We start from the raw sequence: 27,005 nt of genomic DNA, 5'->3' as shown, positions 1-27,005 counted from the left end.
TGAGACGGATGGGATTTAGCAGGAAGGAAATTTGTCATGGATGTTAGTGTGAACTCCCCTCCGTCCCCTACCCCCAGTCTCTCTTTACACACCTCCTCTCTCCCACACTCCTCCAAATCAGCTTGTTTTATGAACTGAGTGGGTGGGTGCGCTCCAGTCACGAGCAAAGGAAAGGGAAATCATTGTAAATCTCATTCAGTACCTTGTGCATCCTTTTGACAAAAGAGGAAAAGGTTGTTTTTTTTTAAATAAGTTTTTTCCATGTCCTTTCTTTCTCTCAGCACTTCGATTTTCCGACACAGAAGCAGTCCGCTTACACGCACAGACTGACCGAGGTTCACCTGAGCGCACCCCGCCTCCCTCCTCTCGCTATTACGGATTTGTAATTTGTCATCCATTAAAATCACTTTCAAACACTTTCTAGCTGCATTAACAGCAAAAAAAGAGAGAAAATCCTACCAAGCTTGGGACATTCTGGACCGGAGATCTGGAGATGAAGACAGATTTCACGCTTTTCTGCCGGACTTGGATTGGAATAGCATACGCCTCAGGTGAGCAACACCACCAGAAACACTGAAAGTTTGGAATATTTGAGCTAATAATGTAACTTTGTGGAGCAATACGCAGTAAATCATTATGTTTTGTTTTAATAACCATGGGATGTAAACGTTTCCTTATTTAGTCAGACTGCACTTAAAATAAGGATTTCTTTGGGTTGAATATTAGTCATTAAAATTATATATTTGATTAAAGGGTACTGTTTTGTAAATTTAATGTTCATGAATTATAAAATTAAATTAGACTATTAAGTAAATCTTTCCGAAACATTCTGAACAGGAAAAGCTAACAGACAACCCTCACGTCTAGAAAAGTACAGCAAGGCTCACATTTATTACTTTTTTTCTTTGTATTTTTTTTTCCTAATTGAGAAAAAACTGTCAAAAACTGAAATTATGAAGCTTTTGCGTTAGAACAAAAATTCAAGTTTTCACTCAACTTTATCTAGTTTAGCAACAGAGCTAATGCTAAAGTTGAGCTTGCTAGCAAGCTTTAGCTAAACCCCGAGTTTAGCTAAAGTTCTTTTAAAGTTCTTTTAAAGTTCTGTTCAGGGAAACAGTTTACACACCACATTCTTAAAGTAGGTTTAAAAAGTTTAATGCTGTCTCAGTAAAAATAAGTGAAAGTGTTCAAAGTCAAATGGAGTTTGTTCACCCTAAAAAGCAGGACATTTACAATTTACATGTCACCTTACAACTATTTCATTATCACACCAGCATAAGATTAAAAAAATGTTTCTTTGTAATATGGATGGACAAACCAGCTAAGAAAAAAGGATTTGATAATTACTAACATATGAATTAACTTAGTAGACAGGTTTTAAAGTGTGGTTGAAATTTATCTGATTTAAAGTGCCTTTTAGCTGTCTAACTTATGGAATTCCTGCTCAGAAATATTTATTATAATCCATCATGTTTGATGGTATATAGATTGTTACAAGGATTTGTCATTAATTAAGCTTGTTTTATCAGTGTAATTTTCAAGCTAGTGCAATTATTTAAATAAAATTATTTGCAATAACAATGAACAATAATCTTTTTCGGGAACCACTAAGACAGGCTTTATAAATTATGTATGGAGTTCCTCTCAGAAACTCAATAAACAAATGTCACAAGTCTGCATGAAGATAGGCACTAGGGGGAGGTATGCTGTTGTTGTGTTTATTAGAAATGAAGCTGATACTGATGTTACAAAGAAGTCAGAGGGGTAAATTATAGCGGGGTTTGTTGTGGGACTTTTAAGAGATTGTGTGTTTCGCAGGGGCCCCGTTTTTAGAGGCACATTTAGTGGGAGGGGAGACCACTGATCTGGACCAGACCCATTTAGGGGAGAGGGAGGTGGGCTGAGGGTTCAGATCTGTTCATATCCTCCAGAAGTAGGAGTTTGATTTGCATTCATGTGGGCATTGTTGTGCTCGAGTGGAAAAGGCATGTAAGGCTGTGTAATGTAAAACACATTCCTTCTCCTTACCCCTTTGACTTGTTTCCCTGCTTTACGTTATGGGTGTCTGCAGTTTTGCTGAATGTCTTTGTTGACTTGTACATTTGTGATTGCTGTTTAGCAGCTGTTCATAACGAACAGGAGAAGGCTCTGTGAGGGGGGAAGTCAATATATGGCTGTTCAGATCATAACTCCAGCTCCTTTATAATATCTCGAAGCTGCCATGCTGACCGGGATTTATGCAGTCAGAACATAAATAAATGAGCCGAGGCCTTATGTACAGTAGATGCTATGACTCTGATCGTTTTATAATGCAGATTTGTTTTTCAGTATGAGAAACAAAATAAAGATTCATAACATATTCTATTAATAATCACAGCTGACCAGACTATAACTTAGGAATAAAAACATCTAGAAGGAAAGAACATAATGTATGTCACAGTTACAGTGTGCCACAAAAGTACTACTATTATATTATATATTCCTTGTCCCTGCTGAAGAAAAGCATCTCCACAGCATCACACTGCCACCACCATGTTTCACTGTGGGAATGTGCTCACGGTGAGGTGACGTGTTCATTTTTCACCACACATAGAATTTTGCATAAAAGTCAAAAGGTTCAGTTCTGGTCTCTTCTGACTAGAAGACATCATACCACATGTTGACTTTGCGACCTACATAGCACAAATAGGACTTCTTGTGAATTGTGTCTTATTTCTATTCTCTTTGTCACAGTTTCATTATTCCCAGATTTTTGCAGGACATGATAAATAGTTGTCCAGTTTATCATGTTGTCCAGTCAACAATTTCTCCCTCTTGATCTGTGAATCTCTGCAGCCCCTCCAGAGGTACAATGGGCATCTTTGCTGCTTCTCTGATGAATCCCTGATCCCTGATCTTCCCTGCCCATCCTGTCATTTTAGGCAGGCCGTCATGTCTTGATAGTTTAGTTGTTGCGAAATACTCCTTCCATTTTTGGATGAAACAAAGCTCTGAGAGCTGCTTAAAGCATGTTGTTGTTCACTCTTCATGAGCCTGTTTGTTTTTTAATCTTCTCTGAAGGCTTCCCAGAACAGCTGTATTTATACTGAGTTTAAATTACACACAGGTGGGCTCTTTTTACTAATTAGAAGACATGTGAAAACAATTATTTGCTCTGGTTTTTACTCAGCGATAATGCAAAGAGGACTGACAGCAGGTACAAAACACACTTTTCAGATTATTAAATCCTTCCAGTTCACAATACTATTGCGCTTTGTGTTGGTTTATCAAATAAAATCCCAATGAATTTCATTGAAGTTTGTGGTTTAATGCAACAAAATGTGGAAGTGTATCCTGGAGGCAAAGCACTCCATGTAACAGAGGAACATTTTTCTAATAAAGCCTCACAGGAAGTCACTGAGGGGAATAAATGGCCCACCAGAGGTTAGAGAAATAGGACATGTTGTTATCTAAATCAGAGGGGAAGACTGAGAGAAAGTATACTGCAGACCTGCCAGATCAGACGTCATTATCATGTAAGGTGTAGAGGGGATATCATTTACACATCAGCTACAAAGTTTTGGGCTTCAAGATGCATCTAGAAACATTTTCTACCATCTTCATATCAAACTTAGTCTTTGCTTTAAATTATGTGGGTTTTCGAACTGTTATAGAAATTACGTTTTGATTAAATGATGACGAGATGGAGCAAGCTGTTGCTGGAAATTGGTTCATTAATCTTCTTATAGTTGTTTTACAGCTAAATTGGCCATTTAGAGAGCAAACGGAGCAAACCCCCCCCCCCAAAAAAAAACGTACCAAGATGATGAAAATTTCTGACTAAGATGAAGGACCAGATGATGTTTAGCTCAGGCTTTGCTTCCTACTGTTGATTTTTTCTCTTAAAGCAGAGTGTTTTCTGTACGCATACCACCGCTTGATCAGATCATCCCAGAAATCTGACTCTCAACTCTTGGTGTTATTAAAGCTGTCAAGTCATGGAGGTTGAGTTTTTACTGGCCAACATTACCCCCTCCCGATATTCTCAGTGCTGATCTCAGAATTCAACCTCAGGACTCAGAGGAGCAAACTCATGATGTCTGACCTTCAATATTTTCTTCTATCAGCTGGAGAGCAGCTCAGACAAGGCTAGGAATGCTGCTGCTGCACCCTGTGGGAAGGTTTCGGCAGGAAAGCCCAAATAAACAAGGTCTCTGGTGCCTCCATTATCACTGCCAGAGTATTTCGAGGGTCCTTGGGCCTTTGGATGCTTGGTCATCATGTTAAAGCACCAAAAACACCAACTATGACTGGAGAAGAGTGATAAGCCCTCTCAGCATTAGGAATTTGCAGGGGAAAGCCAAAAATGTGTCAAAGTAGGTGTTGGACAGTAGATGAAAACCGCCTGTGGTGTTTTTAGCTTCATATTTCTGATTCCTCCTCGATTTCAGTTTAAATTTTTTAAGTCACGTAAATCAGGGCACAGCACAATGAGTAAGTCCAGGTGCTTGTGGATGAAAATATGCAATCAGCTGTGTTTCAGCAAATGGAGCAAGCCCCTTTTTACTTATAAATATTAACACCATTAAAAAAGGTTGAGGGAGTTTGAATATTATAAATGGTTGTTTTCAGTGTTAAACATGGCTGAGAAAATTGTGGTGACCAAAAGTATGAAAATGAAGATATTGGGAACTGGGTTTCTCTGAGCAGAACAATCTAAAAGTAAAAGGGAAATAATAACAAAACCATTTAAAGGACATTAACTTGAGACTGATTGGCTTGACAACTCAAGCAAAAATATTATTGTATGTGAGGAGAAGGATTCAAGATGTAATTTTTTTTGACATTGAGGGAAAGCAGAAATTAAGAACAAAGTAGATCTGAAAGCCAAAATTCATGACGGAAGAATAGTTACAGAATAAAACATGACAGATCTTTTATACTGAACTCACTATGAATATTAATAAAGAAGTGTTTCTGACATTAATTTTGCTAAAGTGAAACATCTGATACTGGATGAGTTAACAGTTTTGCAGGAGACTCATTTTACTGTTTTCATACATATTACCGACTTTATCGCACATTTTTATTAACATTTTTGTATTTTTCTTATTTTATGTCATTTATTTTTGATTCTATCTTTGCTTTTTTCTTTGTATTGTATTTGTACCATTACATCAGAACAATTGCCTAGAGAACTTGTTTACTGGCTGTGGCAGTAAAATTATCATAACGTATAATAATCATAATGTTTTATACAAATCTAATTGTATAAAACAATTAGATTTGATTCTCTAAACCAACAATCAACATAAACAACTCCACTGACAGGTGCTTAAAGGATATTTAACTATCGCTTTCTCAAACACTTCTCGACCTAAATAATGATAAAACCAAATGGATTTAGTTTGATGCTTCCAGCATGTTACGTAACGTTTCATCCAGTCTAGGTCTTTTTGGGGGGTAAAACTTGACAAACCAGTTGTTTTGAAAAAGGACTTTTTTCAGTTTTGTCTGTTGTCCAAAGTAAAGCCATTCTTTACATGCACCCAGAAAAGGCAATCCATGATTTTGTTATCTCTAGGCCTGATGTCAGTATCAGCCAGTTTACCAACTCCTGTTAGCAGCTTGTACAAAACTCTGCTGCTCACTTATTGACTTAACTCACAAAAACATGAACACATCACTCCTTTTATCTCTGCTGTGGCTCTGGGTTCAGGCTAGGTAAGGATACAGTTTACACTGTTGCTGTTTGTTTTAAAGCACTGGGCGTCCTTGCACCACCCTAAGTTTCTGAAATCTTGAAAACCCACCAGCCCAGCAGAAATTGCTGGTCTGCTGGTCAATATCTGCCATCTCCGACCTGGTTCTGTTCAAAGCCAAACTTAAGATCCATTTATTTATGCTGTTTGACTTTTAGTATTTTTATATTTTCTTTATTTATTATATGGTTGTATTTTTTAGCTTTTTAATTAGCACTCTTTCTGTTTTATTGTATTTTGTATTTACTTGTTTCATTTTGTGAAGCACTTTGGTAAGTTCAAGATGCAATTAGACACAATATAAATTGATATGAGTGAATATGTCAAATTAAGGTCCAACATTTAGCATTGTTATTACCAACAGGGTCTATGTCTTAAATAAATAACTATTTTGTGCTCAGTGGTGGTGCTTTCAAGATCACCACCCTTTGACAAACAGCAATCCTTTTATGAAGTAACTTCATAAAAGTATCAAATTTGGTAGGTAAATTATTTAAAAAAAAATATTAACATGTTATATTTAGCACATTAACAAGGTTTGTTTTTAATTAATCACTTACTAGTGCAGAGTAATCCATATTTCTCTGCTTATGCAAACAAAACAACCCAAAGAAATAGCCCTTTAGTTTAAGATAACTCTGTAAACCAATTTCTGGAGTGCTGCAAGTTCAAAAGGTATGAATACTTTTGAAATGCAATTAATATAAATTATTTTTACTCTCAAATCTCAGAGAGGTAGAGTTCCTGATACCCTTCTTATCTGCTTGCGATACTGATCTGCATATGAATCTTCTCTCAGAATGTGTTTTTCAGTTCCCAGAAAAGCAAAATAATTGGCCAGCTAGTCTCAGTCATTTTAGTTATGTTCTACACAAAATGTTTTTGGTTTCATGCAGTGTAACTGCAGTCGAGCTGTAGATGGTTTTAAGTTGATTATGACCAGTACATTCCGGTGGTTTTTCTATGTATACGGACTGTTTACCTGTATTCAATCAAGCCGCTTTCAACATGATTTGCCATTACAACTTGGATTAGCAACAGACCTCCTGTGCCAGAGAGAAAGCTTCCAGCAGCAGAATAAGCCGAGTTACAGTGTTGCAAACTCGTTAAAGATATGCGTTTGCTCTTAGCAACATGAGAAATGACCTCATGTCGCTTCCTGCTGAATGAATTCACACAAACACATCTCCTGGATACAAAGTTGTTGATGCTGACATTTTGTGTCTTGACTCTAAAACCTGCAGGGGAACTTTTGCACCAAACTTGATAGAGTATTTTGGTGTACAGCAGATAACAGAATTGTTATAAAACTTGAATTTGGGATCCAAAACAAGAGGCTAACTTCTTGCAGTTTCATGATGCAAGGTGTGAAACACAATTCCAAAAAAATCTGCCCCAAAACATCACTCTTTTGTTGTAGAAGTTGTCTATTCTCCAATGTGCAGTAAATAAATTACATGGCCAGACTTTTAAGTGTTGATGCATTTTTCACCCCTGCTGCTTGACTTTATACTGCTTCAGGTCTGTCTTCCAATCTGAAGACAAGCCTATTCCCAGGAGCAGGGTTCTGGATCAATGTAGAAAAACTTAGAAAAAAACGTAGAAAAAAATAAGTTGTAGAAGTTTGTTTCTGTACGAAAGGTGAAATAACAGTCAGACTTCCCAGAAGTGGTCTGTACATTCTGCTTAGCCTTATCATGCGGGTAATTGAAATTCAGAAAGCAATCTAACACGGCAGAGGGAGGGTGACAGAAACAGTTGACGTCTTACACCTGTACTTCTTGTTGTCCATAAAATAATACAAATCAATTGTACAGCTAATAGCTTTGCTGTTCTCTCAGAATCAAACACAGTTCCTTCTCTCTAATTATATCTGTCAGCGTCTGTAACTTATGACGGAGAGAGATTATTTCAAGTTCATTCAGAAACATTTCTGTATTGACAACCTGTGTCCCTCTGTTGCAAACTAAATGTCCTTTATTAGGTCTCAGTTTTGCTTTCTCTTCTTTACCTTCTATAAAGGCACCGCCATTCTCAGAGCAATTACCATGCAGGAAAGGTTTAACCTATTGATTTCTTCCCCTCTTGTGACTCCTGCTCTTTTGGTCCTTTTAAATCCTTCTGGAGTTTCATATTGTAGTGTGCATAAGCATAATGTTTTCAAAGTGTTTTTTATTGCAGGGTTCTTAAAACCTCCCATCAAGGGAAATGATGATGCATTTTATACATAAATCTTTTGTACTCTGGGTCTTAATGAGAAGTACACAAGCTGATTGACTGCATAGACGGCAACTTGAAACTACAAATGTGTTGCGTGAATTGATTTTTCTTTTTTGCATTCTGTTTTTCACCAATATGAGTCAATAATGGGACATTTATCGCAATTAGTGTAGTTAGACTGTTGAGGAACGTTTTACGGAGGACTGATCTCTCTACTCATAATATGAAACTGAATACAGTCAAGCTGACACTCTAAAGTGACTTTGTTGCTTGGAAACTGGAATCATTTAGAGTATTTATTAATAGACCCAACCTCAAAAACCCTTTAAAATCCAGCTCAGTCTCAGCTGGGTACTTGGTGTATATATTCACTCTCTATGTGTAGCTGGGCTGTTGAGCTTGGTTCAAATGTATGGGAAAAAGTTTATTGGCAAAGCCTGAGGAAATTGCCAGCTTTCCTCCCTTTAGGCATTCAGTACTATAATAGTTGACCCTGCACTCCCTAGTTTGCCTTGTTTTCTTCAGCATCTTAAGCTTCCGCAGTGATTTACCTCACCATGAGATCTGGCATGGCAGCAGAGGCTTATTTTATAGCTTCTGAATCGCTGGGAGTTGAGCAACAAACACAATGATTTATCCTCCAAGACAGTAGAGTTAGAAGGGAGGGAGAACCAAGGCTATCTTTCATAGGCTGAGATATAAACAGTATGGTTTATCTTAAAAAAATCACTGAATTAAAAAAACAGAATCTCCTCTCTTTTCCTGTTAATTAGCTTACACAATGGGCTAGCATTAGCTAACTAATGCTGTTCTGCAGCACAGCTTCCTGATTCAGGAATCAAGGAGTAAGTTCAAAAGCTACCCAGCAACAAGGCATGATGTTGAAAACTCTGAAAATTTTGAAGCTGATATGGTTGATATATGCATCTTTGATAGATGCATCTGGAATAACGATGGAGAACTGGAATAACACCTGTGGAGTAGCGGACAGGGAGGCTAGTCTCATCCTTTAAGACATAGGACCAGACAGCGTTTCCAACAATCAAGTCATCCAACAACTTGAGAGAGTCCCTAGCTGATATGGAGAGCTGTTGTACTTTTAGGAGGAGCATTGTGGCTTTCACCCTGACATAAGGACTATGTCAAAACCCTTGCTGAATTGCCAAGGGAGTAACAGGAGCTTGGTTTTCTGATCCTATTTGTGGTGCTCATGAACGGGATCTTAGGGCTTAGTCGTTGAGAGAGGATGTCTGGTTTGAGAAGCTCAAAGTGTCAGTTTTTGTTTTGGCGGATGATGCGGCTCTGTTGGCATCATGACAATTAGTGTGCACTGGAGTGATTCATTGCCTATTGTAAAGAGACAGGGAAGAGAGTGAGCTGCATCAAGTCTGAGGCCATATTTCTCAACGAAAACAAAGTAGACAGCTTTTTCAGGGTTAGAAGCAGGCATCTTGGTGTTTTGTTTATGAGTGATGGCATATAGACAGACTGGGGATTCGTCTGCTGTAATGTGAGACCTGCTCAAGTCTATCTTGGTAGAAAGAGTTTAGTCAAAAAGCAAAGTTTTGATTTATTAGTCTGTTTATACTGACCAATGGTCAACATATTTTATAATGATTCATATTTCCTGACCATAGGTGAGGGCTTTGTCTAAAGTAGACTTCCTCTGTTGGGTGGCTGGACTTTGCAGTAGAGATAGAGTGAGGAGTTTACACAAATGAGTTTGTATTTCTTAAAGAAAGTCGGAAACCTTTCAATATGGGTTTTGTAGAGATTATTGCTCTTACATTGGATATTTATAGTCCCCAATTTAGGAGCTTCTGATGTAATTCAAGTCAAATGGGTTGTGAGTTTTTGGAAAGCTACAGCGCTTTCAGATTGTCAAAATATGCCACAACTTTTGGTGTTGAAGAGGACGAGTTGCCTCCATATACTCTGAAGAATTGAAGTATGAACTTTGGAAGGGGATAGTCAGTCCCCTTCCAAAGTGAAAGCCTGGAAAGGCACTGTTTTTACACATTAGTTGTAAAAAACTATCTCATGTTTAGTTTTCCAAGTGAAATGTCATTACCAGTTCAGACAGGTTGAATTGTTTACCAGAATGTTCAAGGGAAGCAATTTCTCAGTTATGAAAATGATGACAAGCTAAAATGTTCCGGCACAGAGGAAGTGACTGAGCTGTCCTGTGTGCCTGCGAGGAAGATACAGGAAGTTTTGGTCAGGGACAGAGGTTCTAAAACATAGGAAGCTAGCCCAGATGGCTTGTTGCCGCATCCTTAATTTTACACCCCTCCTCTGACAGGATGTTGGAGAAGCCTGTCCCCGTCACTACTGGTGGAGAGGACAGGGACGTGGTGGGTGTCATTCCCCTCTGTTGTAACAATGAAATCAAAGCTGGGCTGCCAGTCAGGCCGTCGCCCGGCTTAGCCTTGGCCTTGTATCTAGATGACAGAGGAAGTGGACTATTTTATTTATTCTTTTTTGAGAAAGCGGGTGTGTTTCAGAGCCTGAGGCAAGATGGCTCCATGTGCAGAGCACTGCATCCCATTTCACTGCAGATGCTCAGAGATTTTTCAAAAAGTTGCAGCCTTCACCTTTTTCAGATATTGTGTTGCTGAAGTAAACATGTAGGCATGGCTGTGCCCTCCAAATCTGAATAAGTATTATTCAGCCTGTTTTATTTTTAAATTTGATGCAGAGACTTTCATATGTTGAAGATTTATAGCAACAAAACATGCTGTTTTGTCACTATTTTATTCCCTTGTCACATCTACATGCGTTTCTGTATGTAGCCTGATATGTTTATTCAAGGTTTCTCTTTTCCTGTCACACGATCTGTCAGAAGCACAAACTACTGATGAGTGATACAAACTGATGCCAAATCTTTTTCGCTGTACATGAAAACGGGAAGTGTGGGAGAATCATCACTGTGATAAAGAACACAGGAAATTTGCTCGCTGATTTTCTTTCATACAGGATCTAATGTGCCCCCGTGTCGCATCCACGAAGAAAGGAGCTTTCCGCTTGCCGCCTTACCTTCTGCACTTGCAGCACTCACCCGCTTTCAAAATGCTGTTAGAGAAGCTTTACATTTTGAAATGACTCAAAGGGCTTCATTGGCGCTGACATTTAATTCTTTCCCACTTTCTATGTTCCTGATTTATCATATCAGCAGGTGTTCTCCGTAGGTTAGAAAGGCTCCTTTCAAAGCTGTCTGAATGTGAAAGAATGATGAGTGTGAGCCCACATAGGAGAATAATCCGAATGCAAATGCATCAAAATTCAAAAAGGTTTAGATTTCTGATGAAGGTTTTATATTAATCTGGTTCCAACAGATGTTATTTAATTTAAGGGTGCATTCAGACCGGATAGTCCGGTAGACTCGGTTCGATTGGGGATTAAAATTGCAACATTTGTTGCATTTTCAGAACTCCAGTTTACATTCACACTGCACTGTGTCAAACGACTTAAACTAACTGAAAAACCTGTTCCCCCCGTCGCCTGTGGGGGCGCTGCACCAAGAACTACTGAAGGAATCGACACAAAACCTCTGGAGAAGGCCAGCACGACTTTCTTCGTCACAAAAAGCAAACAAAAACGGAGCAGTGTCAGATTTTAGCCGTTGTTTGATTTCTTCATTCACATACATTACTGGTTTGGACATGGCCTGTTAGCCGCTAACGCCGTTCCTACACGGAGAGTCTGTCCACTAAACCAGGCTGTTCCAATGCGGGATGAGCAGGAATCACAAAAATTATCGCAGCGCCTTTATTTCTTACCCGATTTCTATAAACATGGTTTAAATTAAAGCTGAGAAAATTGCTAATGTTTGTAAGTATTCTCTCTTGATATAAATCTATAAACAGTTTGGTTTCTATCAAAATGCAAGAAAGGACTAAGCAAATTCCTCCATCCTATTTGATGATTAAATGTTCAAACAAAGGAGGCAATTAGTTCAGTTTTTGTTATGTACTAAAGGTTTAAAAATTACAGCAGCTGCAGAGAGTCACAGCAATGGGACAATAAGCCGATAAAAAGTTGTAGAACAACTTCAGACCATTTATATTCTGCTTTTCCTTGCTTAGTGTTGGCATGCAAACCCGTTGATATGACAGCCGACACAACATCTTTGTTAACCCACAGAGCAGAGAGTAATATTTTGGCCAGAATGTTCTGCACTGTAGCTAACTTCCTGCTTTTGAAACGGTCTCTAGTCAGGTTGCATTCAGACAGGTTTTCTACCGTTTTAGAGTCCACTTCAACTTGACCGAGACCTAGGTTTTTAGGCGGATCAGAGTTCAGTTTTTAAGTCTGTTTTGGAATTCAAATTTGCATTCAGACCTCCCCAAAAACGTTCTAAACAAACGGATTAGAGTCTGATTCAGAAATCTAATCCTGGGTTGGTCTGAATACACCCAAAGTTTATTTGATAGGGACAAACACACTTCGACATAGACAGATTGAACAGAACAGCAGTCCCATGATTGCATCATAGTGCTTTTTAAATTGTACAACTAAACACTTCAAGAAACCTTTTCCTTTTGGATTTCTTGGTAAAGAGTTGAATTTATGTTTATGTGGACGATGGCCAAGTATTCCAGCATGAAGCTCTTTTTCTGAAATACTCTGTTTGCTTTATACCAGATATAACTGGATCCACACCTTCCAAAGAATTTCTGTTTGTTGTGTTCACACAATATTTTCCAAAAAGTCACAAAGTTCATAAAGTCTTTTTTTTTTCCACTAAAGTGAGACAGACCTTTGTGTTCAGTTTGGTCAGCAGACGTTGTCACCCCAGAACTCTTATTTTAGAGATGACTTTCTCAGTTTTGTTCTTATTGTTAATTCAATAAAAAAAGCTCTTGGCCTGTAGATGGGCCAAGAGCTCTGTATATACTTAGATATTCTGTTTTTTGTGTCCTCCTGGAGGAGTTGTCAATGTGCTCTTGGAATAATTTTGGTAGACTCACACCTCCTGTGAAAGTTCACTGCTGCTCCATGTTTTCTCTGTTTGTGTTTTATGGTTTCACTGCAGATCACTGAAGTGCCAAAGCTTCAGTAAGAACTTTGTAACCCTTTTTAGTCAAATAGATGTCTCTGACTTTGCTTCACATTTGTTCTTAAATTTGTTTAGATAATTTTATATTTTTATTATTTTTCATCCTACTTCATGCTTCTTCTGTTTAACTGATTTATTTATCAATAATCAAGCCTGGATGTGAATGGTTAAATTTAATTAAGCTTTCCAAAAAACAACAACAATGTCGTCAACCACAGATAATTTAACATTTAACCACAAGAAGAATACAGTTCTCCCTAAAAATCTGACTGATTTGCAGAGTTTTTCCTCTAACTTTAATTTATTCATAAAATTCATTTGATCTGGAAGATTAAAGTGTGACCAAAATAATTGCTGAACTCAAAGAAACCTGTAAAAAGCAAAAAACTTTTTTAGCATCATTGTAAACTAGGAACACATCTACATTATTGTATCTCACAAAATAACATCTTTTAGTTGTTTTGTGGGTATTCCTGTGCTACACATCGGTGTAGATGATTTTAAGTATGAATGCTTGGATGAAATTTGAAAAGTCTAAACATTCGTGGAGCATTCTTATCCATTCCACTTTCATCTTTTTAAGTTTTGAAACTTAAAAAAAACCATCTGGAATTTAAGGACTCTGTTGAACATCTTATCAAATAGTTCTGAGTAGGAAAAAGGTTGGACCAAACATTTACATGTCAGTAGATAAACTCCTTGCAACTCTGCAAGCCCCGTGACGTGGTGCACGCTTTGCAGCAGCTGTGGATGCACCAGTGGGAACGAGGAATTGAAACATGGATTTAGGGATTCCTGCTGCTATTTAGTAGCCACGGAGAACGTAGATTGGACAGTCTTCCCTTCCATGACTTTTGAGGAATTTATGTATATGAGGAGACGGCACGAAGCAGGCAGGACAGGGGAAGACAGAGACGGATAAAATGTCATCCAGCAAAGATTGGGTTTTACAAGGGAAACTGGTATTCACCCAGGAATGTTAATTATTCTGTGGTTGTTATTTGAACCAGGAGGATGATAGGAAACCGACACCATCCTGCATCTGCACAGCTGATATATGACATGTTTACACTTTACATAATCATTCTTGCAAAACACTTGGATATGACTTTGCTTTTCATACTTCTTGGTAATCTGACTTATTGAGCAGAAATCATGGAGCAGACTGAATATGTTCCTCTGGAGAACATTTTATACCGGTCGTGCATTTTTTCTCCTCTCCCTGTCAGCCAGGTAAGGGAGGGTTGACACATCAAAGTGCCGCCTGACACACATGCTGAGCGAACAGGCACAATTGTCCTTATAATACAGGCTTCTGGCTCACAGCTCACATTTGGCCCTTCCATCAGCACAGAGGCATGCAGCCCAGCAAAGTGTGTCTAATTCAACCATCTCTGCGTGATCCCGGCCATGTCCTCTGCATGTTTGAGAACACCAAGCAAACTCTTTGCACCGTCTTGTCCTTATCTTTGCAACATTTTTTTTCCTATCAAAGAGCATTTCATTTCCTCTTTCCTTACTAATGCTTCAGGCTAATGTTTTTCATTTCTTCATGTTTGCTTGGCACAGCCAGCTGGACGTAGCGCACTGTCCACACATTCCTCACCACAGTGAAAGAAGCTTTTCACAACGACAAAGAGAAATCACTTTTCCTGAGAGCTGTGTCAGTTTTTTGTTAGATAACAAAGATGTGTTCCGTGACCTGTCGGTCTGATGTGAGAAAGGTTGTCATTGAAGAAGTTTTTGATAATTGTTGATGTCAGAATTTAATCATCTGTGACACTCCCTGCTGTTCAGAGTGTCACATCGTGGGAGAGAAGCTTTAATGAAGTCATTGGAGTCATTTAGAGCTCTTAAAAATGCTAATAAATGACATTTTGATACCAGTTACTGTTAATGTAGCATTTCTTCCTCTCAAACCTTAAAAATCAAACTTCTGTAAATAATAATAAAAAAAAGACATGGGAGAAATCAGTGTGAAAGTGCATTGTGTTATCTTTGCTGGTTAAAGTGTGCTGATTGTAGTTGGGGGCTAATCTCTCAAAGCTGGGGCTTATCTCTGCACCAACAGCTGGAATGCATGGGAAATGAGGAAAACCAAGCTCAAATATGTTTTTGGCTCACAGCCATGTATTACATTTGTAAGGTGGTTGCCAGCAATTCAATCATTTGGGAACCAGAGATATATCAGAAGACTTCATAATTTACATTTAACCATACTACAACCACAAACTGCAAAGTTGATTGGGATTTCATGTGAGACAACAAAAAGAGACAGATACATTGCCTTTTTTAAAAAAAAATTAAAACCTAAAAAGCATGGAGCACACATGTAAACATCCCCCTCTTATACAGGAAGACAAATCAGGTCAGTTTCACTAGAAATATTCATACTCTTGTCTGACCAAAACAGACCCAGACGTTTTTAGCAATGGCCAAACATTTTCATTTATGATGTGGAACAGAAACGTGCTTAGCAACCAGCTGCACAGTGTCCATCTGTGTCTCATTACATTTATAACCAGTGGAAACAGGAGCTATTGTACTACAAAGTAAAAGTTTGTGGGCACTCTCATCAAATTAAAAAGTAAAGCTTCAGGTTCAGTTTATAGAAATTGATAGGGGTGCTTGTAATAATGGTGCCTAAGATTAAAAACCATTCCATAATTTGTTTCAGGAAATTTAGCCCTTTATTCATCTTTTTATATGTTAAATATACAATTTAATGTGTATGAAACTTTATATTTTAGATTTCACTTCTGTAATTTATCTTAAAGCTCCTTAAATGTTATTACCAAGGGTAATTAGTAATGACAAAAGGGAACACTGTAATTAGAATGGGGACAAAAATCTGAGATGGATAGAAAATTAAGATTTGCTCACTATAGACTGAACTTTAAAAACCTTTAGTAGAGACTCATTAAATTAAGGAGTTTCAAAGCATAAAAATAACAGACATAAAGTACAACACCTGCTCAACTAAAACTGCTGAAAATGTCACTGAACTTGAAGGTCTTGGATAAAACGGCCCAGCAAACAGAAACTGAACATCTTCAGCCTGTTAGATAAAAGTAACTTTTTCCAAGCTCTGACATGGCTGTGCAGGGGGCCATGACTGAAACACCTTTTCTCTTTGTTCTGGTTTTTAGGCTGATGCTATAAAAAAATTTTCTCCCTCAAAATCCTTCAATTTGCTGTGTATAAATGTAATGTCTTTTAGGGGTCAGGTCAGTTTTGCCTCTTCTTTGAACTACTTAGTTCAGAGTGTCTGGCTGAAACTAATTTTCAGAAACAAAACCTCCACAATACCTTGGGCCTGTGAACCTTTCTGAGGTCTTTAGTATAAATTAACTCAGAGATAGCAGTCCTAACCATCCGCCCTGCTGGAGAAATGTGTTTATTATCCTAATAAGACATGTTATCAGCAGTGAAACTCTGGACATGGATGTGTTTGGTTTTCTTTGGCATTCCTTTCACATTTCTGTATGTTAAACTGTATATTTTAGTGAGTCTGACAGAATGCCAACAATTACTAATGGGATCGTCATTATTTTTGTTTTCTCAGACCATTTACAGAGCTGACAGATGGGCAGGCGGCAGTGTCTGGTGTTTCACAGTTTGGAAATATAATGTATACATAGTGCGGCACTCAGACATCTGTCCCTCAAGCAGCAAAGGGAGAATGTTCTCCGAGCTCTTTAGTAACTATGCTGAAGAGCCGCCTATAAGAAGAAGAAGAATGTTCTTCTCTTCTTTCATCAATCTCAAGTGTCCAAACAATAAAAAGGTGGCTGGACTTTTTCACACCACTCAAGAAGCTATGACTTTATGCAGCTTTCTTCCAGCATTTAAGAGTGGAGGCACTTAATATGACAAGTAATACAAGCGACACAAAGCCTTGACAAGTGCAGTGGCACATATCATCCTCAAACTAACCCTGGTAGCAGGCCACTTCAGAGGTGCTAAGAGTTCAGAACCCCACATACAAGGAGGTTACCAGTTTGAATGATCCGTGGAAATTTTTCTTCACTTTCTTCCACTCTGTAAAGCCTCCTGTGATAGCCACAGATACTCAACGTCGTAGCACTTCCAGGGGCCAAAGCCGAGATCTCCCGCTTGTCTATTCCCACTTCCTCTTCTCTCTAAATGCACCTCCAGCATCTTGACTGTTGATCTCTCAGGGCTCACTACTCAGCGCTGACATTTGAAAAGATTTACAATTCGCATCCCGTCTGTCAGAGCGTGATCTCTCAACAGATTGTGAGGGAGACATCCATCACCGGGAGCCAGCTACAATAGGTATTTGGCTTGCAGTTCGCCGCTCACTCTGCACACCCCAAAGGCAGAAATAATGTCGCTGCACATAATTAGGTCCGTCCTTGGGTTATAAACCTGATTTCATGATGTGCAAATTATATTATTAGATGTAATTACAATAATTCAAAAGTCATCTGAGAGTGTTTGTTGCAAAACCGAATAAAAATGTCACAGCACATTATGCTGGATCTGGGCAGATGGGGGTGCTTTAGTGTTTTTGGCATCATCAAGGCGGCCTTTAGAGAGGATTTGAAGGAAATGGTTCTTGCTGCCAACAGTCATGACTGATAATGTGGAGTTTGACAAAAATGTTATCTAACAAACTTTACAGCATGATGTTAGTTTTATATTTTGTTGGTTTTTATGGTATACGGAAGTTCAAAGATCAACCTTAAGCTTTAAAGGCTTTAGTGGAGAAATATTTCAAATATATGTAAAGTGTCAATAGGTTATTGATGGAATTAAGATCTGTGTGTTTTGGACCATGGATCCCAAATTTCAATGGTTTGATGCTCTAGTCCCTTGGCTCTTAAAGGATGCTTTGATCTCATTCTTCATCTGAGGGACTCAACCAGCGACCTGGTCTAAAGACGCTTCACTATCAGCTTGTGAAAAAAAAAACATCTGCAGAGGGGAGAAAGGGCGTTGTGAGAAAAATAACTACATCTCACTTTTCAGCAGATCAATCCTTATACTTCATGCAAAACAACATCTTGTCTTCTCCTGAGAAAAGTTCCTTCTTTGCTGCATTTCCTGACAGTACACCACTGTTCAAAAGTCTCAGTCTCACTGAGCTCTGCACTGGTGGTGTCTCTGCAAAAAACAATCCTCTTAACGAAAGCACTTTATGCTTGCTGGACCTTTTTTTTGGCACTCTGGAGCTTTCTTCAAACCAGAAAGCTCTGGAGTCTTTCTATAAAGTTTTTGATGATTTGATAAGCATTTTGGGCCAACATAGGTAATCTAATGCAAATGCAGTTTCCTTGATGGTAACTGTGGGTAAACAAATAATTATAAGATTTTCTCCCTTTTTAAATGTTATTTTATGTTCATCAGAGTGATAACATCCCTGTCCTCCATCACACTTGCCCCTGAGCTAACCATTACAACAATGTAACTATGCTAACAGGTCACCACAGTGGAATTTGGGCTACTGTGATTCTTTCAATTTCCCTTAGTTTTGTAGTCTATTGCATGTCTTCTGATCAGTCTTCATAGGAATAAACCCCTTGATGCCAATTCCCTCCTCAAAAAGATTTTGTGAACTACTTACTGTGTGTTTGCATCAGTTTAATATTTAGTACATGTTTAATAGTTAGTACATTTAGTATATGTTTAGTAATGGATCTTCAACTTTTGAAGATCCATTCTGACCTCTTTTCTGACAATGCAGGCTTTGGTTCTGCAGGAACTACATGCACAGGTTAGATGCGTGTTCCATCTATAAAAGCTTTTATCATTAAAACAGTGTGTTTGCTATGACTTTAAAATTGCAGATTGTTTATACACAGCACACCTTAACTTTCAGCTTCTCAGTCCCTGATGCTGAGTCTGGATACACATACTGCAGCAAATTCCGGCTATGCAGATTTGTCTCTGTCTAGTCTAGCAAATTGGCAGACTTGCAATGTAAAGCGTTACATTTTTATTACGTTGTAGTTTGGCATTTTCATGAAATAATGAATTGATTCTTCATTAAGGAAAAACATCTCAGGTTCAGGCAAACATTTGCTTTCATATGCGTTTTTACAAATATGAACTCAGGCTGAAAGCAGCAGTTTTCCTTCTGCAACAGATTTCTTCTTAAATTCGCCATAATCACGATGTTGCATCTCAAACCAGTAAACTGCAGTCACCTCCGGAGAGCTTTCAGCTGAGTTTAATGGCCTATTTCAAACACTAATGATCTCTTGTTTAGATCTGACTATTCTTTGATTGTGGAAAATTATCGGCACAAGAATCAGAGCAATCCTCCAAATCCTCTGAGTTAGGAGGGAGAACTGGCTTTAAGGAGGTACATATATAGCTCAGAATAAAATCAGCATGTTAGCTATAGGAAACCACACAATGAGTTAGCAAAGTTGAAAATCTCCAGGAAGCTTAAAGGCCCTGCAAAGTTATATAATTAGTCTCTACTTGAAGCAGGACTAAACATTTATTTTGTGTGCTCTTTTATAATATTTGTTTTTTATCAGCCTTTTTGGCCCACTGCGTCTCTCTGTGGGCAACCAAACTAATTTATCCTCCAACTGTGCTTCTGAAGTTCTTTTTATTGATCAGATCATTGAAAGTCACACAAACACAGACTGAGATATTCGCTTTGATGTTTGTTGTACCTTGTACGAAAAGAAAGAAAGCTGTGCGATCTTTAGAAGTGAAGGTGCAGGAGGTCTAGAGCTCACTGGTTTGCTGAAGGACATTTGTTTTTCTGAAAATAGTGACAAAAAATGTTTTGATCCTTTGTGCTTTTGAGATGACTCTGTGTAGGTTGACAGCTTTCTGAGGTGTGAAGGAAGAGGGAACAGAGCTGTGTTGAGTTGGATGCGGGTGGAGATGGGACTGAGGGTGGCTGCAGGTTCACATCAGATGTGAGACAATGTGTTGGGGAAACTAATTCTTATTTAAACCCAAGTTAAGAATGTCTGAGGCTGCGGGGGAAGGAATGTCCTGCTGGGCACCAAGCAGGGAGCATTCCATGCACTGGCAGCATTTCTTACTTTTACTTTCAAAATGTTTATTTTAGTGAGCAATATGTTTTACCTTATTGTCTGTTTTTGGTGTGCATAAACACTCAGACTGTGAAATAGCTTTTACTTCAGTTGAAAATATACTTCCTGATGTTTTTACTCTTAAAACTCAACTCCAAATATATGTATTTGTTATGAAAAGCGAATCAAGGATGATCATGACCACAAAGACATAAATAAATACAAGCTGAAAGGATTCCAGTTTGCTTTCTGGACAAGAAAATAACTATTTTATTTTCTCGTATCCCAATCTAAGGATATTGTTATTGATTAACATGTACAAGTTAATCAATTATCTATCAAAGCATCAGACAGGAAAATTAAACTCATTATAGAGTGCTGTGAAAAAGTACTTGATCACTCCTATTTTGGCTTTTTTGTCATGCTTAAATGTTTCAGGTTGTTACAGCAAATTTTAGTATAACAGATGTGGGATTTTCTGTCAGTTTTTAATGGAAAGAAAAAAATCTAAACCAACCTTCCACAAAGTGTGATTTTAGACAGTTTCTTTCTTACTGTTGAATCATGAACATCAACCTTAATGAGGTAAGTGAGGCCTGCAGAGCTTTAGATTCAATTATTTTTAGCTTGATTTGTTTCTTCAGATATTCTGAAACATTTAAGTGTGACAGAAAGCTAAAAGAGTAGAAATTTGTGATTGGAGGAAAATGCTTTCTCATTGCACTGCAATTAAGAAGACACACCAAAACTAAAACAATTGTCACCTTAGTTCTCTATATAATAAAGACTATATAGTCCAGATAAAAATGTGTTATTTAGAATAGTTTGACAGTGGCCAAGGATATTGTTATTGTAGTTTAGTCACTGATTTAGCTTGGAATAATTCATCTCTATTTTTAAATGGTGTTGAGAATCGACAGCCAATGCTTTTACATTCTATTTCATTCACAAGTGAGACACATTTCTCAAAGTGTATGCCTAAATTTGTATTGTTGCTGTAGATTTTGTACTCCATTCGGCGGTGACCTCTCCAAGCCGAGGGGTATTTTTGCGATTTTGTTGACTTGGAAGGACCTCAGGCTGATCAGTCTTCTTCCAGTGGGATCAGTCGTCACTGTAAACATGTTAGGGAAAATATTTGCACAAGAATAACTTTGCTCCATTGTGCTCCCCGACCAGCAGGATGTGTTGGAGGATTTGGGTTTGTGTACAAGATAAGCAGCTATCCAGGTTTTGATTGGCAGCGTGTGATTGCAGAGTGTTGAGAAACCGTCCGTACCCCTTCCTGCTGCCGGTGCCTCGTCCGTCATCTATGTTGCAGATTTTTCAAGATGAATAACTAAATTGTGCAAAAATGTGCTGATTCTACTATTTGACCTACACGTATAACCTAAGTATTGAGAATACATTAGATGTTGGCTTTGAGGTAATGAGGATTCTGCTTCTAGTGTCCTTTTGAAAGTTAAATAAAGCTGGGAAAAGCGCCAATGTGCAGTACATCAGTGTCTGCAACCATTTTCAAATAAAAATAGATTCCTTTGTGGGGAGAAATGCCATCATTTACTGTAAAGAAAATCTCCCTCCGCACAACCACAGGACCTCTCAATCTCTGTTATTGCTCTGTGTTTGTTTTCATCTCTAATGATATCCAGGTGGGGCATAAGTCATGGTGACACATTTATACATGATATACTCTAGGTGCAGAGTCTTGCTAAATGCTAATACGACCCTGTAGGGGCTCTGGGATGGTAATGACATTCTTGAAAGCCCACATTAACCAAGCACAAGCCTGAGTAGACGTAACAATAATGAATCAAGGCCAAATAGACTTTTGCGGCTGTTTTAGAGGCTATCCACAGAGCTGAAAGCAGCATTGTTTCATCATGAGTGAGTGGGTCAGGATTTCTCTGTCTGAGTGTTATTCAGCACGAGGGACTGAATGACTTGCTGCAAAATCCCTCGCAGCTTGTAAATGTTGAGAACAGCGTGTCTGATTTCAGATTCCCGATGCGTCTCGGAGACTTGGTGGCCCACCAGCAGCAGCAGCTCTCCATCAAAACCCCTCAGTTCAGACTGACCCGTGTAACGTGAATCTAACGCAGCTGCTTTGTTTGTTCCCACAGGTCTGGTGATTGGTTTATCTATGACTCCGCCCACGATTGACAGCTCCAAAGGCGATCGTGTAATTTCTGTCAATGAAACACTTTCTCTTACATGCAGGTACTTTTTGTGAAGGTACACTCAAAACGAATTTTAGAATATAATATGTATAGCTTATAAATCTACATTACTTAGTAGCAATAAAAGTCTAAAAACTCATGAATAATTATGATTTTTTTCAAATCAAGAAGCTGAAAATGATACCATACTCTCACATATGGTAAATGAACTGAACTTACATAGTGCTTTTTCCAATAATTTTGACCACTCAAAACACTTCACACTACAATCACATTCACACACTGATATGCAGGCTTGTCCACATCAACATGTGGCAGGAGGAAGCTGGTATTGAACCTACAACCTTTTGATCACAGGAAGGCTACTCTACCCACAGAGCCATGCTGAGATAATATTTGGTAAAATGCCCTATAGCAGGGTAATTCTGGCTGCATACTAAACCTGCCTGAAAGAAATTATTGAACTTATTTAAACTGTTTGGTTTCCTGGACAGAAAATTGGCTCTTGAGCATAAACCATACATTTTCTTTTGGATTTAGGCTTGAGCCTTTCCAGAAACTCAGTGCTAGTCTGATTGGTTTATTGCATGTTCTTGCAATAGCCTCACTTAACTCCAAGTATTCATCTTTAAAGTTCCCAGAAGAAAATTTGCATTATGCAAATGACATGTGACACTGCCAGATTAGGGATTTAGTCGTCATTTAATATTGGTATTAATGTAAGCTGAAGTATTTCTACAATTTTTTCTAAAATACAATTTTGAATAACCAAATAAAAAGTAATGACTTTAAAGCTCATTTAGTTACTAAATGTTCCTTGAAAGCATCTTAACTTGGCAGTGATTACTGAAGGTGCTCACTGTTTTTCCAAACCTGCAGTTCTTGTTTTATGAATACGTATATTGTTGTTTTTGTGAAGCTGGTTATATCCTTCTGATGCATGGATTTAAATTCCCTCATGTAAATTTGCTTGTAGCAACAATCATTTATCCTCATAAAATCTCAGATTTGCTTTCTGCAGCCAAGCTGTCACTCCATTAACCATTTTATTCGAATGAAGAAAAGAAATTACTGTCTTTGGAAAGCTGGTGATACTTTTGGACCTTTCCCAAAGCATGCCTTAAATACTTGTTTATATGTAAACCTCTAATGGCACTACCACTGAGAGTCCTCTAAGGCAGGGTATAGATTTCAATTTTGACCATTTATACTCTGCGGTGTGCAGTTTTCTTGTATTTAGATAGATGGGCGTTATTCGCACAGGTCTAGAAAATTACCCTCAGGGTATTTTCACAGAGCTCCATCATTTTCAATGTTTCATCCAGTCATCACATTTTGGCCCTACCCATAGATTTTGGCCATTTGCGTTTGATGTGGGCAGGTGATGAAAGCAGAGCTATCAGTTTTCAGGGAGCCATTATGATCCCATGCAGCCCGGCTCACAATGCCTGCAGGTTAAGATAACAAAATCTATGTGACAGAGAGCAAAGTGAACAGTGGTGTGCAGATGTATGTGAGGATTTCTTTTGGAAAAACAAACAACATGCACTTCACTTACTGGACACTAACTGTGACTATTACAAAAGTTTAATTCTAATCAGTTTGTTCTCATATTAAAGCAATGATAATTTGCCCTGTTTGAAAATAGTTATATCCTAAAAGTTATGTTTTGGATGCTCTTTTTCTCAGGGGACAGCGCACTCTGGCCTGGACTTGGCCGGACGAAACGCTGATTGGACAGGAGCTCACAGATCGCCAGCAACAGTTTCAGACCACCAGGTCACTCGGTCAGAGGACGATCTTCATCAGCGAATGTCCCGGGCAGAATGGGCAGCAGTACTGCAAGAGGCTGGTCCTGCATGGCGCGCAGGGCAAAGACACGGGCTACTATCGCTGTCATTACAAAGACATTAATGCCATCATTGATGGCACCACTGCTGTCAGGATTTACACTTTTGTCAGAGGTGAGCCACACTAACCCAGCACAGGTACACAACCTGTGCCTGTGTGTACCTGTGCTGAGGTACACACAGGCACAGAAAGAAAGTTTAAAAACTTCAGAAAGTTTTTAAATGCCTCTCCACAAGGGGTGTAACGAGTCCTGACATGAGGTCTTGCAATATCAAAATGTCCAAATATTTCTCATGAAAGTGAAATCTAGCGGTATCTAGTGGTAATTTAAGTATGACAGGAAGTAATCAAAGAATCAGAGAGTAAATGTGGTGCTGGCTGTTAACTGGCTGTATTATTAAAGGAATTCCCAACACCTTGCCATCAGACTGCTGAACTCTTAACTGGACTGCACTTAAAATCTGGTCTCCACTTTATACCTTGCACATGTACAGAGCTAAATAACTTATATTTTACTGTCATTCCTGCACTTTATATTCTATATTTATATTTATATTCATATTTTATACTGTATTTTATTTTATTCTGGAGTAACCTCACAACATTGGAAGCTCAAAACATTGTCCTGAGCCGTATGCAACGAAATTTCGTTCTGTATACACCCTGTGCATGCAAAATGACAATAAAGTCAGTCTAAGTCTAAGTCAAAGTTTACATCTCTTTGTCAGTCAGGATTGTATAACTGGTAGAAAAATTGTTGACAGATGCAAAATACATTTTCTGTAAAAAAAAATATATATATATATATACAGTATATATATATGTCTTGGTTTCACTGTATCTAGATATATATCTAGGCTATATATCTTTGCACAGTTTGTTATGGTTTGGTTGTAACTTTTTACAATCCAGTATTCCTTCTCTTAAATTTATCTTCCTAAAACCAATCCGTGAATTTATAGCAATGGGTATACAACACAGATGCTCCAAGGTTTCTCTGTGGTTAAACCACTATTAAACCTAATGCTGATTCCTACTAGATGGTAATAAAAATAAGAATGTGATTTTTGGGTTCAATGTGTAATACTCATGTTTCTCTCTCATGTAATTCAAAGGTAATTTTATGAGCAAAATGCAAGATAATTATGACAATTACATCTTCTGTTTTGACATCTTATTTCAAGTAATTTTTCTTTTCTATTCAGAAACAATAATCCTTTTTTTTTTAAAGGATGTAATTTTCCCTCCATGATTGAGCAGAACGTCCAACTATTTGCTCCTGTTATCTTTGGGTGGTCCATAGGAAAACTGGGGCTTCATTGAAGCATAATCTCTGTTTGAATATTACTTATATATTACAATATCAAAGTCCCTTCTGTATTATTAAAACTGGAAGTTGTTGAGTTAGGCTCTGTAACATCCTGGATGCTGGCAGTATTAAAGTTTAGGAAATTAGAGATTTGAAGCCTTTGATAAAAACAATAATAATCCGTCTATTCAGGTTTTTTCCCCCCACAATGAATCATTGTGTCTTATGAATTTCAAAGTAATCAAACCGATAACTGCTCCACATTTTTCTGCCAACAGCTTTTTATTTTTTTTCTGCTGCTTTCACATCGTATCACACAGATGATTCACAGCCAAGATTTTAGACTAGAAGTCCGGCTTTTGGGGCTTATCTCTTTATTTTGCTTTGCTCTGCGTGCTGTGGCAGAGATGTGCGAGGTCCATCAGAAAAAAAAAAAAAAAAAAAACAGATGATTGTTATGCAGGGATGCCCCGCTGTCCAGACAGCTCATGTGAAGCGCCTGTTTATCCCCACCGACAAGGTGCCAAAACAGCTGCCACAGATCTAACGAGCATGCTGATCAGAAACAGATGTAATGGCAGCAATAAATTAAACCCAGCGGGTGATGGGATGAGAGGCAGCACACATTGACTCAATTACACTGGCAGATGTCCACCATACAAGCTGTCTGCACTGTCTACTGTCCACCAAACTCTCACACAATAGCAAACTCAGAAGGAAGCTGATTCCTACCTAACGCAATCATTTTTATGCTTTATAACATTAAACTAACGTTAGAAATTATTTACACTAATCTATGATATTTAATAAGTAAGCTCGTAAATCCTATTGTTCAGATTGTCATACATAAACTAAATTCAAACGTTTGTTTTGAATTGACATGTTTGAGTTGATTCAGCAGTTCTACAAACACCCACAGACGACCTATCGGATTTCACCAAGGTGACATTCTTGGTCAGACCAAAGTTTTAAATGATTCTCCTTTTGAAACTTGTATGTGATTTCAGCTGTGTGCCTTCAAACATTTATGTGCTGAAATATTCATCATCTGCCAAGCTCTAGGCCTGGGAGTGATTTTGTTTAGTGGGTGTTTTTGTATTATATGCAGGCAATTATGGTGCCATCAATAAAATGTAATCTCCCAGTGTGCTTTAACTCATGCGGCTTGTGGAGATGATGGAGTCAGCTTTAGTTTGGCCCTCCAAAGCAAGTGCCAAACAAGAGTTTGTTCATAAACAGTGTCTTGTTAGAGTTCTCAAACTCCCTGGACATTTTTTTCTCACAAACTTTGATGCATTTTATTGAGATTTGATGTGATAGACCAAAACATCAGAAAACTATTCCATCCATTTGTAGTCCATAGTCACCAGTCCATCACAGAGATCTGTATTCACCACTCTTTAATTTAATGCAACTTTACCTAATGAGTAAGCAGAGTTCACCGGTGTGCGATTCATTTATTAAGAATTTTTGGTGCATATCATATATTTAAAATGTGAAGAGCAAGAAGTGGGATGACAAGCAGCTAAGATCCTGAGGTCAGAAGTTGAAACCCAAAGCTGCACCAAGGACCTACTGGCCTCTGTTCATGGGGCTGGTACTCCACTAATATGCCACACT

General features: G+C 38.2%; 1 protein-coding gene across 1 annotated transcript in view; it reads left to right on the top strand.

The window, feature by feature from the left end:
• The first annotated feature begins 127 nt into the window (after positions 1-127).
• The window catches only part of flt4 (fms related receptor tyrosine kinase 4), a 53,538-nt gene continuing 26,660 nt past the window's right edge, over positions 128-27,005 (top strand). The window contains exons 1-3 of the mRNA XM_028008776.1: positions 128-551; positions 22,169-22,265; positions 23,915-24,189. Of these exons, the coding sequence (XP_027864577.1) occupies positions 494-551; positions 22,169-22,265; positions 23,915-24,189 (430 nt within the window). The 5' untranslated portion in view covers positions 128-493. The remainder of the gene's footprint in view (positions 552-22,168; positions 22,266-23,914; positions 24,190-27,005) is intronic.

The sequence above is a fragment of the Xiphophorus couchianus genome, chromosome 23 (genome assembly GCF_001444195.1).
Source record: "Xiphophorus couchianus chromosome 23, X_couchianus-1.0, whole genome shotgun sequence".
NCBI lineage: Eukaryota > Metazoa > Chordata > Actinopteri > Cyprinodontiformes > Poeciliidae > Xiphophorus > Xiphophorus couchianus.
The sequence above is the reverse complement of the archived record's forward strand: the minus strand, read 5'-3'. Positions and strand labels throughout refer to the sequence as shown.